Below are 17,569 nucleotides of genomic sequence, written 5' to 3'. Positions count from 1 at the left end.
ATGAAGCTATAGGAGGGAATGATCTCCTTCAGGAGCCAGAGTTGTGACTGAATAAGGCCTATACTGTTGGTAGGACTTGGGAAGATCTCTCCATGGAAACCAGAGTTCGGAACTTGCAAAGTTCTTCATAGGGGACGTGCATTTTACGATCTGGAGATTTTTTCCTCTCCACGTGCCCCCGAACATGAGTTGGAGTTGAAGCAACCAACTATTTTATTGGATTACGCATAGATCTTCCGGAGCAGGATTACACTCGAGGTTGGACGTGTAAAGCCTATAGTTGCTAGCGGATAGGGATCTCCTCGTTTCTAGGAATACCAGAGTTGGTACCAGCCCTGTAACTGAGGCCGGATTATCTGGAGAGGATACGATATCTTCGGTACAAGGAAGATCATAACAAGAGTTGTCGATTAGTGCAAGAGCTATAGGGCGTGGACGATCATGATTCCTAGGAACAATTACGGATTGAGTTCCAACTCTGTTCCTGGAGATCTATCCTCCTATAGGCTTTCACTCCAACTCTGTTCCTGGAGATCTATCCTCCTGTAGACAAGGATATCCCTACCGGCCAAACCCTCCCTAACCCGGACGACGCTAGGCCAATTGTGCGTCGCCCCACGGACCTCCCGGTCGCGGCCGGCTGCGACAGAGCCTGGGCGCGAACCCAGAGACTCTAGACCACTGCGCCACCCGGGAGGTGGCGCTTAATCTAGAAGGCTACTTAATCTAACTCTTCATTTAGCGAACTATAGTGTCTTTCTGTGTAAAATAGATAAACCTTTGTTTTGTTGGCTTTTTTGATTGATCGAGCAGTAGGTTTTTGACTTGCCTCATTATTCTAAATCTGTACATGAGAACACAACTTGTTTGGAAAGACCTGTAGGCCTATCTGGCTGGCCATGCCTCTGCTCCAGGTAGCTAGCCTATCTGGCTGGCCAGGAAATGAGTAACCCTGTAGAGTGGGAATTACTGCCTCTTGTCAGAACCTGAGTAGGGAGAAGACTAAAGAGAGAGAGCAGTAAAGAGCGGTTGGAAGATGGTAAAGAGAGAGGAAGGACGAGGAGAGGAGGAGCGAGGGTTCTCTACTCATTCACTCCTCCATGCCTCTAGGCCCTCTCCTTCTCTACAGTTTTTCTTCTAGAGCTCTTCAATTCCACAGAAAGTGTGACCTTTTCATTCATTATTCTACACCGAGGGGAGTGAGAGGGGGGGAGAAGTGGAGAGGGAGTGAAGATGAGGGGAGACAGAGAGAGTCTGATCCAGGTTTAAGCTCTTGTCACTCTTAATTAGATGGAATCCTCTCAGGCTAACAGAACACTCTCCAGCCTCCTTACTTATGTAAGATACTTTGTCTCATCTAAATGGCGGAGAGGAGAGAGGGAAGACACCAGGCGAGGGAGGAGAAGGAGTGGGATTTTGGTTGTTCTGGGGGAGTTGTGAGACACAGACAGATGTTGGTTGGATACCTCAGGAGGTGCAGGCGGGTGGCGATGAAGAGGCACAGGACAGGTCATTCATCCCCCTGCCTGTCGTACGGTTACTGTGTCATCGCCTGCCTACAATCCTCTCTACGGTAACAGAGGGAGATGGTTTGTTTGACGAGGAGGGCTGACGAGTAACCACAGGTGTTGACTGTCTATGTTGGCAGAGGGAGCACAGCAGACTGCCTTTTGCTGGACCTCAGTTGATSGATTAGATAACTTAGCTCTGCATTGCAACCAGTTGGCACATGGTACATTGCTGTGAAGTACTCTTTTTCCCAGCGTGCTTTTTTTGTATTTTGAAAAAGCGATCACAAAAAAGCTGTTGATTTGTTGATTGTCATGAAACATGTTTGTGCCTTAGTCCTGGTATGCCTGACCTCGGTGACCTCGTATGGGTGATATTGTTTGGCTGCCTGGCGGAACCTGGGGGTCAGTAGAACATAATGGCAGAACTAGCATTAGCATAGTGGAGCGAAGTGCAGGCTTAATCTTAAAGCTATGATATAGCAAAGGCTATGGCATGATGACAAGGGCTACCATCTAATCTCTGTGGGTGTAGTTTTAGCATCATGCTGCCTGGACTGCACTAAATATGTAAGGGATTACATTTTTGATTGTGTTAAATCAAATTGTTTGTCACATGCGCCGAATACAACAGGTGTAGACTTTACTGTGAAATGATTACTTACCAGCCCTTAACTAACAATACAGAGTTTTTTATAAAGTAAGAAAAATGTGCTAAATAAACTAAAGGAAAATAGTAACACAATAAAATCCCAATACCYGGGCTATATACAAGGATAATGGATATGTCTTGTTTCTCCTAATGTTATTGTCTGTCTGTTGCAGCTTTCCGAGAGACAACCCCAATGTGAAGATGAGACCATGGTTCCAGTACTAACTTCAAAAAAAGCCAGCGAATTACCAGTGAACGAAGTAACGTGTGTCCTGCAGGTACGTATGGCACAGTGAAAAATGTAGCGTTTACGAACATTTTATTCCATTACCATTAGTGCATAGACATTTGAGTCGTTTAGCCAGACACTCTTATCCAGACTTAGTTAGTGCATTCATCTTAAGATAGCTAGGTGACACGAGTTAGGCCTAGTCAGCATCACTGAACTGTCAAACAACACCAGCACACTGAAGGGTGAGCCCCTCATCTCACCATCACACGCTAGTCACCTGACACCGTTGTTGTTGGTAACCATGCTCCTTCCCTCAGGCTGACCTGCAGTACGGCCTGACCCACAGTGAGGTCACCCGTCGCCGTGCCTACCATGGCTGGAATGAGTTCGACATCAATGAGGAGGAGCCTCTCTGGAGGAAGTACATCTCCCAGGTGAGTGGCGGATAGAACTAAAAATCCCTTGTCAACGTCAAGCTGAAAAAGTACAACTCCCTGGAGAGTGAAGGGAAGCTACCAAAAGCTGAAATTCATACCGTTATAGTACATGTGTGTGTGAAGCCTAAATAAGCAGAAAGGGGAACCCTCACACCTGATACATCCTGGKTTTGATACAGGAGTTCTAGCACAGCATCCCACCACTGACAAGACATTTCTAGCGAGTGCTGAAGCCGAAGCTGCAGTAGTGATTCAGGTTTCAGAAGCAGCTCCCTACATGCTGTGGTGTTTGGTACATGTGAAATATCACAGATCACCTGCTGTCCTCCCTCCGCCCCGCTCTTGGATCGTTCTTGACTTCTTTTGCAAGGACAAAAGCTCCCAGTGTCCTCTGGGGTAGGAGGGAGGGAGAGAAGAGGAGGACAAAACTGGGCCTCTCTATTCTGCCTGGTTTCTGTCTTCCGTGGCCTGAAGCAAAGTGATGAGCGGTCGATAAATATAGAGCTGCTGCCCTGAGAGCCGTTTTTCTCCTTCACACAGAGAGATGGAGAGAATGAGGGATGCTGTCCCCCCCTCTCTCGCTCTCTCCCCCTCTCTCTCCCCCCTACCCTTTCTCCCCCCCCCACCTGCTCGCTCTCTCCCCCGCTCTCTCTCTCTCCCCTCTCTCTCGCTCTCTACCCCTCTCTCGCTCTCTCCCCTCTCTCCCCCTACCCTTTCTCCCCCCACCTGCTCGCTCTCTCCTCCCCCACCCCTTCTCACCCCCCCTCTCCTGTTCCTTCTTTGTTTCACCCCCTTTGACACCCTGCTGAAGAAGAAAGATCAGCCACTTACTCATCACGTGGGTGACGTGAGATGCAGCCTCCTGTTGCCATGGAAACATATTGAAAAATATGGAATTATGCCATGACCATTGCTGTACTTCGGAGCTTTGGTTGGTTTAAATTGCAGGGGGGAAATCCTTTTTTAAATTTGTGTATTATAATATATTTTTTTAAGTACTGATCATAATTACATAGGCACTTTGGATCTAGCCAGATTGAACCAGGTTCTTCTATCTGTAACACCATTTTCATTCTCCATTCCATATTTGATGGTATTTTCTCAACATCATTTGTCCCAGAACGCTAAGACCCAAACCTAACTCCCCTAGGTGACAGGGTCAGCGTCCATAGAAAGGCAGTACTGCCCAGTACAGGGCACTACTCAAGATTACATAGAACAATTATCTAGAATATTAATCACGGTATTCATTCACCACCATTGTATTCATCCTCCCTATCGTCTGAATTGGGAGGGTGCCATTCCCCCACTCCACTGACTCCTCTGTTGTCAGATCAGATTCCTCTCTGTTGTCAGATCAGATTCCTCTCTGTTGTCAGATCAGATTCCTCTGTTGTCAGATCAGATTCATCCTCTGTATATGGCTTGAGGCCTGACACGCCTTTACTGAGTTACTGAACTACCAGAGATGGTCCAGTCTAGCTAGCTAATTTGTTGGTGTGTGTGTGATATCTGTCAGAAGCAGTATTGCCAGCCCACCCACACACACACACACACACACACACACACACACACACACACACACACACACACACACACACACACACACACACACACACCACACACACACACACACACACACACACACACACATTGAGTGAAGAGCTACAAACATTCGGGTCTTTAATCTGTCACTAGTTTGAGCTGTGCCAATCAGGCAGGTTATCTGTACAGAACAGAGCAGCAATGTGGTACTCTCCCTGTCTCCTGGAGGATCCCACCATCAGCTCAGCTCCATCTCTCCCTGTCTCCTGGAGGATCTCACCATCAGCTCAGCTCCATCTCTCCCTGTCTCCTGGAGGATCCCACCATCAGCTCAGCTCCATCTTCCCTGTGTCCTGGAGGCTCCCACCATCAGCTCATTCCATCTCTCCCTTGTCTTCCTGGAGGCTCCCACCATCAGCTCAGCTCCATCTCTCCCTGTCTCCTGGAGGATCCCACCATCGCTCAGCTCCATCTCTCCCTTGTCTCCTGGAGGCTCCCACCATCAGCTCAGTTCCATCTCTCCCTGTCTCCTGGAGGATCCCACCATCAGCTCAGCTCCATCTCTCCCTGTTTCCTTTGAGGATCCCACCATCAGCTCAGCTCCATCTCTCCCTGTCTCCTGGAGGATCCCACCATCAGCTCAGCTCCATCTCTCCCTGTCTCCTGGAGGATCCCACCATCAGCTCAGCTCCATCTCTCCCTGTCTCCTGGAGGATCCCACCATCAGCTCAGCTCCATCTCTCCCTGTCTCCTGGAGGATCCCACCATCGCTCAGCTCCATCTCTCCCTTGTCTCCTGGAGGATCCCACCATCAGCTCAGCTCCATCTCTCCCTGTCTCCTGGAGGATCCCACCATCAGCTCAGATCCAKATTTTGTGTGTGTGTGTGTGTGATCTTCTCACCAGTATTTTTAGCAGCAAAGTGAGAAAGCAGCACAAGGCTTTAGTTTGGCATCATCATCATTATCTCCCGCGTCGCTGCACCTCGTTGCCGCTACAGATTTTCATCCGTTTTTAGCATCCCAGAGGATAAACTGGTGGCGTGAAGAGTCATTTATCACTGTTATCAGACTGTGCTCTAAAAAGCACTGTACCTATTGGTGTTGAATCCATCCCTTTGAGAAGCTGACAATGGGTACCTATTGGTGTTGAATCCATCTCTCTGAGAGGCTGACAATGGGTACATAGTGGTGTTGAATCCATCTCTCTGAGAGGCCGACAGTGGGTACATAGTGGTGTTGAATCCATCTCTCTGAGAGGCAGACAGTGGGTACATAGTGGTGTTGAATCCATCTCTCTGAGAGGCAGACAGTGGGTACACAGTGGTGTTGAATCCATCTCTTCCTGTTCCTGTCAGAAGTAACCAAGAAACCAGGACTCTGGAGGCCTTTAATCAAACACTGTCACTCCTACCTGATCTTGTTCCTCTCAGAAGTAACCAGGAAACCAGGACTCTGGAGGCCTTTAATCAAACACTGTCACTCCTACCTGATCTTGTTCCTGTCAGAAGTAACCAAGAATCCAGGACTATGGAGGCCTTTAATCAAACACTGTCACTCCTACCTGATTTTGAACCACCATGTACGTATTGAACACATTAATTACTGTAGACTCAGTGCTTTGTCCGCTCGCCATGCCGCCTCAATTATCCTGGCAAAGGGAGCGACAGCGCCATTGGCTGGCTAATTAGTGTCTTGCCCAGACATGACAGATTGGGCCTGTACTCTCACTGTGCAGTCAGTGGCTGTATTTGAGAGCATCGAAGCCATGATGTATAATGGGTCAATTGTGACCGACTGACTAACCTGCAAATATTATGATGCAAGGTGATTTGTAGATTAGTCAGTCTCCCCTCGCCTCTAAAGTCAGCCTAAAACCCCAAACACCAAGCAATGCAGATGTAGAAGCACGGTGGCTAGGAAAAGCTCCCTAAAAAGGCAGGAACCTAGGAAGAAACCAGAGAGGAACCAGGCTACATTCAGCCATTACTCTCTCTCTGCCTGCCAGAGAGGTTTCACATGTAGAGGAGATGTAGTTTCTGACTGTGTTGAAGGTTTGCTGTGTCATTGAAAGTATTACTGTGTCATTCAGATACAGTATATACCTTATGTGTGTCTGACAACCTTCCGGCAGCTTCCAGGACCTTGTTTGACAAATGAATGGGCTTCTGACTTTCTCTGTACAGAGACCCTTATTTTGTGTCTCTTCTATACAGTCACTCACTCACTCATTCAGTCACACACACTCACACAAGTCACTACCAATCACATCAGATGTGGAACGTTGGTATTGATCGTGCAGTGCAACAGCTCAATGATGGCATTCTCCCTCTCCCTCGCTCTCTCTCTCCCTCTCCCTCTCTCCCTCCCCCAGTTTAAGGATCCTCTCATCATGTTGCTACTGGCCTCTGCTGTCATCAGTGTGCTCATGCACCAGTTTGATGATGCCATCAGCATCACAGTGGTAAGGAACCTCATCACCCCACAGGTTATTTATAGTATACCATTTAGTACTGTGAGTAATTCCATGGTGCTCCAGAAATGTGTCTGACAACGGATTAGACTGGGTACTACAGAGAATGGAGAGTTAAGCGCTAACCTATTATATCTCTCTCTCTCTCCCCCACCCCTCTTTTTCTCCTTGACAGGCCATTATAATAGTGGTTACAGTTGCCTTTGTCCAGGTGAGACTTCTTTATTTGCCTTCACTCTGTGAACTGTGTTAGTTGTGACAGGTAGTCAGTCAGTGTTTCTCTGCAGATGTCATGGTGTATTCTCAGAGCACAAAGCCAGATGCCAAACAGATCACAGTGGAACAAAACAGACGGGGGGGGGGCTCGTCTCCGTAGAGAGAACATTGGAAATGCATTGCTGTTCCATCATTTATGAGGGGCATGAAAACTGATCAAAGACATTCGTAGAGAGTTGTTTCAGCTATGCTCGCTCTGTTTCTCTGAAGGAATACCGCTCCGAGAAGTCCCTTGAAGAGCTGGGAAAACTTGTGCCTCCAGAATGCCACTGGTGAGCACTGCCTCTCTCAGCTCCAATGCTCTCTGCTATGTTTTTCTTACTCCCCCATCACTAATTGTATCTAAATATGGAATGACAGTCAAACATGACAGTGGAAGCAGCTTAGGACCAACATCACTCCCATAGACTTAGTGCACACATCCTGGGATAAAGAAAGCACTGGTGCCTCCTGAAAGAACTGTAAAGGGGACATGGAGAAATTGATGTAATTTCCACTTCAAACAGGATCCAGAGGGCCAGATTTGCACTTCAAACACAAGATCCCCCCCCCTCAAAATACTCACACACACACCACACACACACAACACACACACACACACACACACACACACACACACACACACACACACACACACACACACACACACTACACTACACTGTCTCCATATCCCCAGGCTGCTACAAGCTTTGCCCTTGGATGCTGGTGGTGAACTAGCATAGTGCGGATAGCTTGCATACTGTAGCATTAGCATGGTCATTGCTGATTACAGTTCAATTCCCTCTTCTGTCTCTCTCTCTCCTCTCTCGGTCTCGCTTTCTGTCTCTCTCGCTCTCTCTGTCTCGTTTTCTCCGTTTGTCTCTCTCTCTTCTCGTGCGCGCTGTCTCGCTCTTTGTCTCGCTCTCCCCGTTTCTGTCTCTCTCCATCTCTCCCCCCTCTAGTGTGAGGGAAGACATCTGGAGCGCATGCTGGCTCGGGAGTTGGTCCCTGGAGACACTGTCTGTCTCTCTGTTGGGAGAGAGTCCCGGCTGATCTACGACTCTTTGAGGTGTGTTATACACTCACACCCGTTAAGAAGCTGTAAAAAGATACTGTCGTTCTCACTCTTACACATAAACATAGATTTGCAATGGGTGGGACTTCACTAGCTCTACTCAACAAAAAAGCTGGCAGCAAAAGAATTGCTGAAGTGACTGGCAAACCTTTCACCCCTCTCTCTCTCCAGGCAACTGACCTTCAGTGGATGAGTCCAGTCTGACGGGAGAGACCACGCCCTGCTCCAAGTCCACGTCACCAGCCCACCAACAATGACATCACCTCCCGCAGCAATGTGGCCTTCATGGGACCCTGGTGCGATGTGGCAAAGCCAAGGTACCTGGATGTCTGTTGAAGGCCATGGTTGACCACAATGTCACATGACCCTCCCAACAGTTTACCAATAAGTTTGGAGCAGCACTTCTGGCTGGAAATTAAAGTTACAGATTGTGATTAATAGCGTCTTATATCATTGTGTAACTTTTTTGTTTTGTATTATAGGGTATCGTCATAGGAACAGGAGAAAATTCAGAATTTGGAGAGGTTTTTAAGATGATGCAAGCAGAGGAGGCCCCTAAAAACACTTTTTACAGAAAAGCATGACCTGCTTGGAAAACAGCTCTCGCTTTATTCCTTTGGAATCATAGGTACCGCATATTCTTGTTGTTCTCAAATGTGCACATGTTCTCGTGGTCCTGAATGGCTCAGTAGGTAGAGCATGGCGCTTGCAACGCCATGATTGGTGGGTTCGATTCCCAGGGAACACCCATATGTAAAATGTATCCACCTGACTGTAAGTCGCTTTGGATACTCAGTGTCTGCTAAATGGCATGTACAGTTGTGTGTGTGTGTATGTATATTATGTGTGTGTATAGTATGTGTGTGTGTGTGTGTGTGGTGTGTGTGTGTGTGTATATATATATATATACTTTTTACTTTTTGCCCCACTGTATATATACACACACACACATACATATATATATATATGTATGTATGTATGTAGTAGTAGTATGTATGTATGTATGTATGTATGTATGTATGTATGTATGTATGTATGTATGTATGTATGTATGTGATATGTGTGTGTGTGTGTGGTGTGTGTGTGGTGTGTGTGTGTGTGTTGTGTGTGTGTGTGTGTGTGTGTGTGTGTGTGTGTGTGTGTGTGTGTGTGTGTGTGTGTGTGTGTGTGTGTGTGTGTGTGTTTGTGTGTGTGTGTGTGTGTGTGTGTGTGTGTGTGTATATATACAGTGGGGCAAAAAGTATTTAGTCAGCACCAATTGTGCAAGTTCTCCCACTTAAAAAGATGAGAGAGGCCTGTAATTTTCATCATAGGTACACTTCACTATGACAGACAAAATGAGGAAAAAAAAATCCAGAAAATCACATTGTAGGATTTTTTATGAATTTATTTGCAAATTATGGTGGAAAATAAGTATTTGGTCAATAACAAAATTTATCTCAATACTTTGTTATATACCCTTTGTTGGCAATGACTGAGGTCAAACGTTTTCTGTAAGTCTTCACAAGGTTTTCACACACTGTTGCTTGTATTTTGGCCATTCCTCCATGCAGATCCTGTTTGGGCTGTTGCTGGGCAACACAGACTTTTTTTGTGGCAAAAGCATGAAGGAGGTAGGCAATAAATAGGCCATAGGAGCGAATAATTACAATTTAGCAGATTAACACTGGAGTGATAAATCATCAGATGATCATGTGCAAGTAGAGATACTGGTGTGCAAAAGGGCAGAAAAGTAAATAAATAAAAACAGTATGGGATGAGGTAGGTAAATTGGGTGGGCTATATACCGATGGACTATGTACAGCTGCAGCGATCGGTTAGCTGCTCAGATAGCAGATGTTTAAAGTTGTTGAGGGAGATAAAGTCTCCAACTTCAGAGATTTTTGCAATTCGTTCCAGTCGCAGGCAGAGAGAACTGGAAGGAAAGGCGTCAAATGAGGTTTTGGCTTTAGGGATGATCTAGGAGATACACCTGCTGGAGCGCGTGCTACGGGTGGGTGTAGCCATCGTGACCAGTGAACTGAGATAAGGGCGCACTTTACCTAGCATAGCCTTGTAGATGACCTGGAGCCAGTGGTCTGACGACGAACATGTAGCGAGGGCCAGCGACTAAGGGCATACAGGTCGCAGTGGTGGGTCGTATAAGGTGCTTTAGTAACAAAACGGATGGCACTGTGATAACTGCATCCAGTTTGCTGAGTAGAGTATTGGAAGCTATTTTGTAGATGACATTGCCGAAGTCGAGGATCGGTAGGATAGTCAGTTTTACTAGGGTAAGTTTGGCGGCGTGAGTGAAGGAGGCTTTGTTGCGAAATAGAAAGCCGACTCTAGATTTGATTTTGGATTGGAGATGTTTGATATGAGTCTGGAAGGAGAGTTTGCAGTCTAGCCAGACACCAAGGTACTTATAGATGTCCACATATTCTAGGTCGGAACCCAGGGTGGTGATGCTAGTGGGCGTGCGGGTGCAGGCAGCGAACGGTTGAAAAGCATGCATTTGGTTTTACTAGTGTTAAGAGCAGTTGGAGGCCACGGAAGGAGTGTTGTATGGCATTGAAGCTCGTTTGGAGGTTAGATAGCACAGTGTCTAAGGAAGGGCCAGAAGTGTACAGAATGGTGTCGTCTGCGTAGAGGTGGATCAGGGAATCACCCGCAGCAAGAGCAACATCATTGATATATACAGAGAAAAGGTCGGCCCGAGAATGGAACCCTGTGGTACCCCCATAGAGACTGCCAGAGGACCGGACAACATGCCCTCCGATTTGACACTGAACTCTGTCTGCAAAGTAGTTGGTGAACCAGCAAGGCAGTCATTAGAAAAACCGAGGCTACTGAGTCTGCCGATAAGAATATTGTTAATGCTGTCTATATAGTGGTAATCTGCTCTCTATATGCTGGTAATGCTGTCTATATAGTGGTAATGCTCCCGCCCCAGTACATGGCTAACCACCACTAATGAGTGTTGCCATGGGTTTCAGGGGTGATCATGCTGGTTGGTTGGCTCCAGGGGAAACACTTATTAGACATGTTCACCATCGTGTCAGGTAAGCCCATTTTGTATCTTCCATATATGCAAATAGTACAGTGCTTTGTATAAATTATGTGTTGCCGTTGTTTCTGTCATTGTCAACATATCCCAATATATGGGCATATTCTCTACCATAGACGTCTATCCAACAACACAGTATGTTTAGTGTTCCCCAGGGCAGAATGCCATGTGAAAGATCTTTTGATAACACTCATTCTTCAGTGTGACATCTGAGTAGGTTAGCAGAGATAATGGGGGATTTGATGGTTGTTGTCACCGTGCCTGGTTACGGAGGTGAGCACAGTAGTGTAAGGGTTCAGATTACACTTCCTGTCATGTCAGTGCATTTGTTTATTTTTGAAGTAAAGGAAAACCCTGTAATACAATCACACAATTGGGGTCACGTCATTGTGGTGATTTTAGCAAGACAGTGTTTTCTCTTTCACAGGAGATCAGAGATTGTATCGTTCCTCATCACTTCTTTGCACCGTCAGTACCTCGGGGTGTGCAGCTAACCATGTTAACCTGTATTTACATTACAGTGAAAGTGTTTTCTCACACCTGGAAGGTGAAGTGAGGTGTTGTGAATAAAGTTGGTAGGAATGCCAATGTACACACACACACACTGTGCACTCTCTTCAAGTAAAGACTTAGCGGTTTTCCGCTCTCGTCTCCTCCCTCTTCCTCCCCTCTAACCCAGCCTGGCGGTGGCAGCCATCCCTGAGGGTCTACCCATCGTGGTGACGGTCACCTTGGCCCTCGTGTGATGAGGATGGTCAAGAAGAGGGCCATTGTCAAGAAGCTGCCCATCGTGGAGACACTTGGTAGGTCTGGCGGAGGTAGCCGAGCTCTGCCTTTAACACTCAGTTTGGTGTGTGTATGTGTCTACTTTAATTTGACCCGATCCCTTCCTCCATCATCCAGGCTGCTGCAACGTCATCTGCTCAGACAAGACGGGGACTCTGACCAAGAACGAGATGACCGTCACTCACCTGTTCACCGCGTGGACTACATGTTGAGGTACACAGTGTGTGAGGCTAGTTCCTCATGCCTAGTTTAGGACTGTTATTTAGTCATCTGGCAAGGTCTTTACCGTAAATGAGAATGTGTTCAAAGTCAATTTATCTTGTGAAATGAGGGTTTACATCAAAAATATTTGTGTGGGATGTTTGTTGATCTTCATTGTTTTGCTGTGTCCTCCATGTTGTCCTCTCTGCCAGGTGACGGGCGTGGGTTACAATGGAGCCGGGGAGGTGTTACTGCACGGGGAGGAGATCCACGGCTTCTCAAACACCTCCGTCAGCAAGATTGTAGAGGTGAGAAACTGGGACAGATACGTGGTCATTGGGGTAAATCTCAATACTCTGAAGTGAAGACTTGGTCTGCACTCATTTAATAACGCCGGAGAGACACCGAACATGTGGTGAACTGTCCCTCTACGACGGCATGGGTAAAGGATCTGGGCTAGCATCTGATGTCATAACCGCCTGTCCTTCTGCTCTCTGATAGGCTGGTTGCATATGCAATGACGCTCATCAGGAACAACACCCTGATGGGACGCCCCACTGAGGGGGCCCTCATCGCCCTGGCCATGAAGGTATACATACATACATACATACATACATACATACATACATACATACATACATACATACATACATACATACATACATCATACATACATACATGTATATACACATTTCATTGCTAGCCGATGCCGTTAGCGCCCGGCACAAAAACAGTAAGCACACACAAGCGTTATATGTGTCTGTGAGAGCCCTTCAGATTATTAACATACAAGGGTTATATGTGTCTGTGAGAGCCCTTCAGATTATTAACAACAGGGGTTATATGTGGTCTGTGGAGCCCTTCAGATTATTAACACACGGGTTATTGTGTGTCTGTGAGAGCCCTTCAGATTATTAACATACAGGGGTTATGATGTGGCTGTCTGTGAGAGCCCTTCAGATTATTAACACACAGGGGTTATATGTGTGTCTGTGAGAGCCCTTCAGATTATTAACATACAGGGGTTATATGTGTGTCTGTGGGAGCCCTTCAGATTATTAACATACAGGGGTTATGTGTGTGTCTGTGATCCCTTCAGATTATTCACACACACATATATATATTTTTTTTTAATCTTAGCCCCCGTCCCCGCAGGATGCCTTTTGCATTCTGGTAGGCCGTCATTGTAAATAAGAATTTGTTCTTAACTGACTTGCCTAGTTAAATAAAGGTTAAATAAAATGTAAATAAATATGTGTGTCTGTGAGACCCCTTCAGATTATTTACACAGTATCACAGACAAAAACAGTAGACTAGCAGGACCAAGTCTCATGCCCTGTGGGAGCGACTGCCTTGGTAACAGTGTGTGACTTGACAACGCTGGCGTAATTACAATTGGAGATTGGAACTTGTGTTTGTGTGTGCATATGAGTGTGTGTGTGTGTGTGCGCATATGTATGTGGGTGAGACACTTCCAGACTCGGTTCGATGACTGTGTGTCACCAACAAGAATACACACTCCTACGGGTGTGACTAGAAAACGAACCAGTCTCCAGAGGGAGAAACTATCACACGCTCACTCTCTCTGACACACACACACACACACACACACACACACACACACACACACAAAGATGAACAGAAGCCGGTCACCAAAGTATGTTCCCTGCAGATGGGTCTTGAAGGGCAGCAGCAGGAGTATGTACGTCTGGAGGAAAACCCTTTCAGTTCAGAACAGAAGTGGATGGCCGTCCGCTGTGTCCACCGCACTCAGCAGGTCAGTCAGTCCAGAGCACCAACACCCTTACTCCTTTCCACATTCACTGTTTCTTCTACGTAACATGGACACAGCGAAGAGACATTCTATCTGTAGTAGTGTTGTCCTATGRGGTTCAGTGTGATGAATRTGTCATGGTGTTTTCTGTCCTTGGTGATGTGTTACCTCAGGACCAGCCAGGTGTGTATTACATGAAGGGGGCTTATGAGCAGGTCATCCGCTTCTGTAGCTACTACCACAGCAAAGGTGCAACACTACCTCTCAACCACCAGCAGAGGGAAGCTTACCAGCAGCAGAAGAGTTACATGGGATCCTCAGGCCTCAGAGGTAAAGGGAGGTTGGTGGAAGTGGCCAGTGTCATTGGCCCGATTCTAAGTAAAGCCCACCTTTTTTCCTTCGAGGATCGCTAAAGTAACAACAATGTAATCTTCTGTCTTGTTTCCGGTGCAGTTCTGGCTTTTGCGTCGGGTTCGGAGATGGGCAACCTGTCGTTCCTGGGCCTGGTGGGCATCATCGATCCGCCCAGTCAGGGGTCAAAGAGGCTGTGGGCACGCTCATCAGCTCAGGAGTGGCCATCAAGATGATCACTGGAGACTCCCAGGAGACCGCTGTGTCCATAGGTGAGGCGCGCTTGTTTCCTCTCTATCTTCATCTTCTCCCCCTCTTGTAACTTGTAATCTCCCCCACTTGTACTTTAATCTCCCCCACTTGTAACTTGTAATCTCCCCTACGATCTCCCTCTTGTAACTTGTAATCTCCCCCTCTTGTAACTTGTAATCTCCCCCCACTTGTAACTTGTAATCTCCCCTCTTGTACTTGTAATCTTGTAATCCCCCCCCTTGTAACTTGTAATCTCCCCCACTTGTAACTTGTAACTCCCCAACTTGTAACTTAATCCTCTTCACCTCAGAGATACATTTTTAGCAAAAACGTATGATGAAATGGGGATGCAATATCTGACCGTGCTGTGTGTCCTTGTGTGTCCTCAGCGGGCCGTCTGGGAATCTACACCAAGGGCTCCCAGTCTCTGTCTGGAGAGGAGGTGGACCAGATGGACCTCCAACAGCTGTCTCAGATGTGCCCAGGTAGGAACTATCAACACACGCAGGCTCTAAACACTGTGACTTTCTCTGACTCACAATCCTTATTCTTTAAATATACAGATGGTTACCGTCTCACATAGTAATTGTCCTAATGGGACAAATAAAGTTGTTGGAATGAATTGAATACCTTCATTACGTTCACATGTACGTTGTAAATGTGCATCAAGGAATGAGACAAATTGTCTGCGATCAAGAACAGAGAAACACACACGTTGCTCTTGCTGATCAAAGAACAGAGAAACCCACACGTTGCTTTGCTGATCAAAGAACAGAGAAACCCCACGTTGCTCTTGCTGATCAAAGAACAGAGAAACCACGTGCTGCTCTTGACATCAAAGACAGAGAAACCCACGTGCTGCTCTTGCTGATATCACTATTTGTGTTAAAGCTTACATGTCGCCCTCTTGGCCTTCGTCAGAGCTTTTATTAAATGTGAAACACATCCTTATCAAGCTGTAAAACACTCAAACACAGGGCTGGGTGACAACAGGGTGATGCGTAACAGGGCTGGGTGAACAGGGTGATGTCTAACAGGGTGGAGTGAACAGGGTGATGTCTAAACAGGGCTGGGGTAACAGGGTGATGTCTAACAGGGCTGGTTGTTGTGTGAACAGGAGTGATGTCTAACAGGCTGGTTAACAGTCGTGATGTCTGTGTGAACAGGGTGATGCTACAGGTGGATGTCTAACAGGGCTGGGTGAACAGGGTGATGTCTAACAGGGCTGGGTGAAACAGGTGTGGATGTCTAACAGGGCTGGGTGTAACAGGTGATGTCTAACAGGGCTGGTGAACAGGTGATGGTGAACAGGGCTGGGTGAACAGGGTGATGTTAACAGGGCTGGGTGAACAGTGTGTGGTGATGGTTAACAAGTTATGTCTCTCCAGATCGTGGTGTGTCTAGCCGCCAGCCCCAGACACAAGCTGAAGATAGTCAAGGTGAGAACCCAGCCAGTAGTTCACGCAGTTGGCAGATGAATGTTGAATGCCCGTTCTTGTGTAGGCAGAGCCTGGCCTGGCAACATGTGGCTCCAAGCCCTGGGAAGTCTCTAGAAACTCCCACCGCAAATTTGTGACATTCAGTCACGGGGAAGTGTCTACCGTATACCTGGTGGTTTTCCAGTCACTAGTGTTACGAGTGCTAGTGAAGAAAATGAAAATCACACAATTATTAGAAAATACACTCCATTTCAGATCCCTTTAATCTAAAGGAATGAGTTCAATCAAGACAGGGAACTGATTCATTAACTAAAAACTGTTGTTCTTTCAGGAGTTTAATTAATAACTATAATGTGGATTTATTACAAGGGTTGACTGTTCTATCTCCGCGCTCCTCTCTCATTCCAGTCTCTCCAGAACATTGGTGCTGTGGTGCGATGACGGGTGATGGTGTGAATGATGCCGTAGCGCTGAAAGCAGCAGACATCGGCGTTGCCATGGGCCAGACTGGCACTGACGTTTGTAAGAGGCAGCAGACATGATCCTAGTGGATGATGACTTCCAGACCATCTTGTGAGGAAACTTTTAGAAACAGTTTGCAGTAACACTTTATACTGTTACCCAGTTTGCTCATTCTTTTGGGCTTCAAAGCCATCATGATTTCTAGAAAGGTGTCTTTGCTAGGATAGCAAAATAGAGTTAATATTTCTGTCATTCTTTTCTGTCCTAGGTCTGCCATCGAGGAAGGGAAAGGCATTTACAACAACATTAGAAACTTTGTCCGCTTCCAGCTGAGCACGTGAGTGATGGAAGCTACTTTTTGATAAGAGATTCCTTGAAACAATTGCTATGCTATATGGGCCACTTTCTTATAAATATTATTAAATTGGCATTATTGTGTTTCCTAGGAGCATTGCAGCGCTCACCCTCATCTCCCTGGCAACGCTGATGAACTTCCCCAACCCTCTGAACGCCATGCAGATCCTGTGGATCAACATCATCATGGACGGACCTCCCGCTCAGAGGTGACACTACACAACGCATTGTGGGAACTGTATTATTTTGTCATGAAAATGGTCTGCTCTCAGTTTCACAAGATTTTTTATATAATAATTTCAGAATTTGGTGGGTGATTTATATCTGTCCTGTTTCACACATGTACAAGTGTGTATTATACGCATTTGTGTGAAATGGAAATGTATTTTTTGCATATCCCAACCCTCGGAGAGTGGGGTCACGGCCAGGGTCAGCCATTATCAACGGTAACCCTGGAGCAATTAGGGCACATCGACAGATTTTTTCCCCCCACCTTGTCAGCTCGGGGACTCAAACTAGCGAGCTTTCGCTTACTGGCCCAAATCTCTAACCGCTAGGCTACCTGCTGCTTTCATATTTAAATCCACCAGATTTAAAGTCACAATTACTGATGCTTTGTGTAAAAATAGTTTGTGGTAATTACCGTAGATGGAAATCCATGTAATCCTCTGTCATCCTTAGTCTGGGAGTGGAGCCAGTGGATAAGGATGTCATCCGGAAGCCTCC

General features: G+C 46.5%; 1 protein-coding gene across 1 annotated transcript in view; it reads left to right on the top strand.

Annotated features, from left to right (window-relative positions):
* Positions 1 to 2,310: 2,310 nt before the first annotated feature.
* The window catches only part of atp2c1 (ATPase secretory pathway Ca2+ transporting 1), a 22,441-nt gene continuing 7,182 nt past the window's right edge, over positions 2,311 to 17,569 (top strand). Inside the window, 35 exon segments of the mRNA XM_070441890.1 lie at positions 2,311 to 2,438; positions 2,710 to 2,826; positions 6,747 to 6,836; positions 7,021 to 7,056; positions 7,332 to 7,393; positions 8,063 to 8,066; positions 8,069 to 8,135; positions 8,138 to 8,169; positions 8,347 to 8,356; positions 8,359 to 8,416; positions 8,418 to 8,458; positions 8,461 to 8,492; positions 8,658 to 8,732; positions 8,734 to 8,803; positions 11,154 to 11,212; positions 11,662 to 11,669; positions 11,904 to 11,962; positions 11,965 to 12,027; positions 12,128 to 12,206; positions 12,208 to 12,223; positions 12,424 to 12,519; positions 12,713 to 12,735; positions 12,737 to 12,800; positions 13,884 to 13,988; positions 14,159 to 14,315; positions 14,439 to 14,510; positions 14,513 to 14,608; positions 14,978 to 15,073; positions 15,963 to 16,027; positions 16,436 to 16,457; positions 16,460 to 16,549; positions 16,552 to 16,600; positions 16,758 to 16,826; positions 16,936 to 17,052; positions 17,525 to 17,563. Of these exon segments, the coding sequence (XP_070297991.1) occupies positions 2,370 to 2,438; positions 2,710 to 2,826; positions 6,747 to 6,836; positions 7,021 to 7,056; positions 7,332 to 7,393; positions 8,063 to 8,066; positions 8,069 to 8,135; positions 8,138 to 8,169; positions 8,347 to 8,356; positions 8,359 to 8,416; positions 8,418 to 8,458; positions 8,461 to 8,492; positions 8,658 to 8,732; positions 8,734 to 8,803; positions 11,154 to 11,212; positions 11,662 to 11,669; positions 11,904 to 11,962; positions 11,965 to 12,027; positions 12,128 to 12,206; positions 12,208 to 12,223; positions 12,424 to 12,519; positions 12,713 to 12,735; positions 12,737 to 12,800; positions 13,884 to 13,988; positions 14,159 to 14,315; positions 14,439 to 14,510; positions 14,513 to 14,608; positions 14,978 to 15,073; positions 15,963 to 16,027; positions 16,436 to 16,457; positions 16,460 to 16,549; positions 16,552 to 16,600; positions 16,758 to 16,826; positions 16,936 to 17,052; positions 17,525 to 17,563 (2,207 nt within the window). The 5' untranslated portion in view covers positions 2,311 to 2,369.

The sequence above is a fragment of the Salvelinus sp. IW2-2015 genome, unplaced genomic scaffold (assembly GCF_002910315.2).
Source record: "Salvelinus sp. IW2-2015 unplaced genomic scaffold, ASM291031v2 Un_scaffold5099, whole genome shotgun sequence".
NCBI classification, from domain to species: domain Eukaryota; kingdom Metazoa; phylum Chordata; class Actinopteri; order Salmoniformes; family Salmonidae; genus Salvelinus; species Salvelinus sp. IW2-2015.
This window is presented reverse-complemented; position numbering and strand designations above follow the sequence as displayed.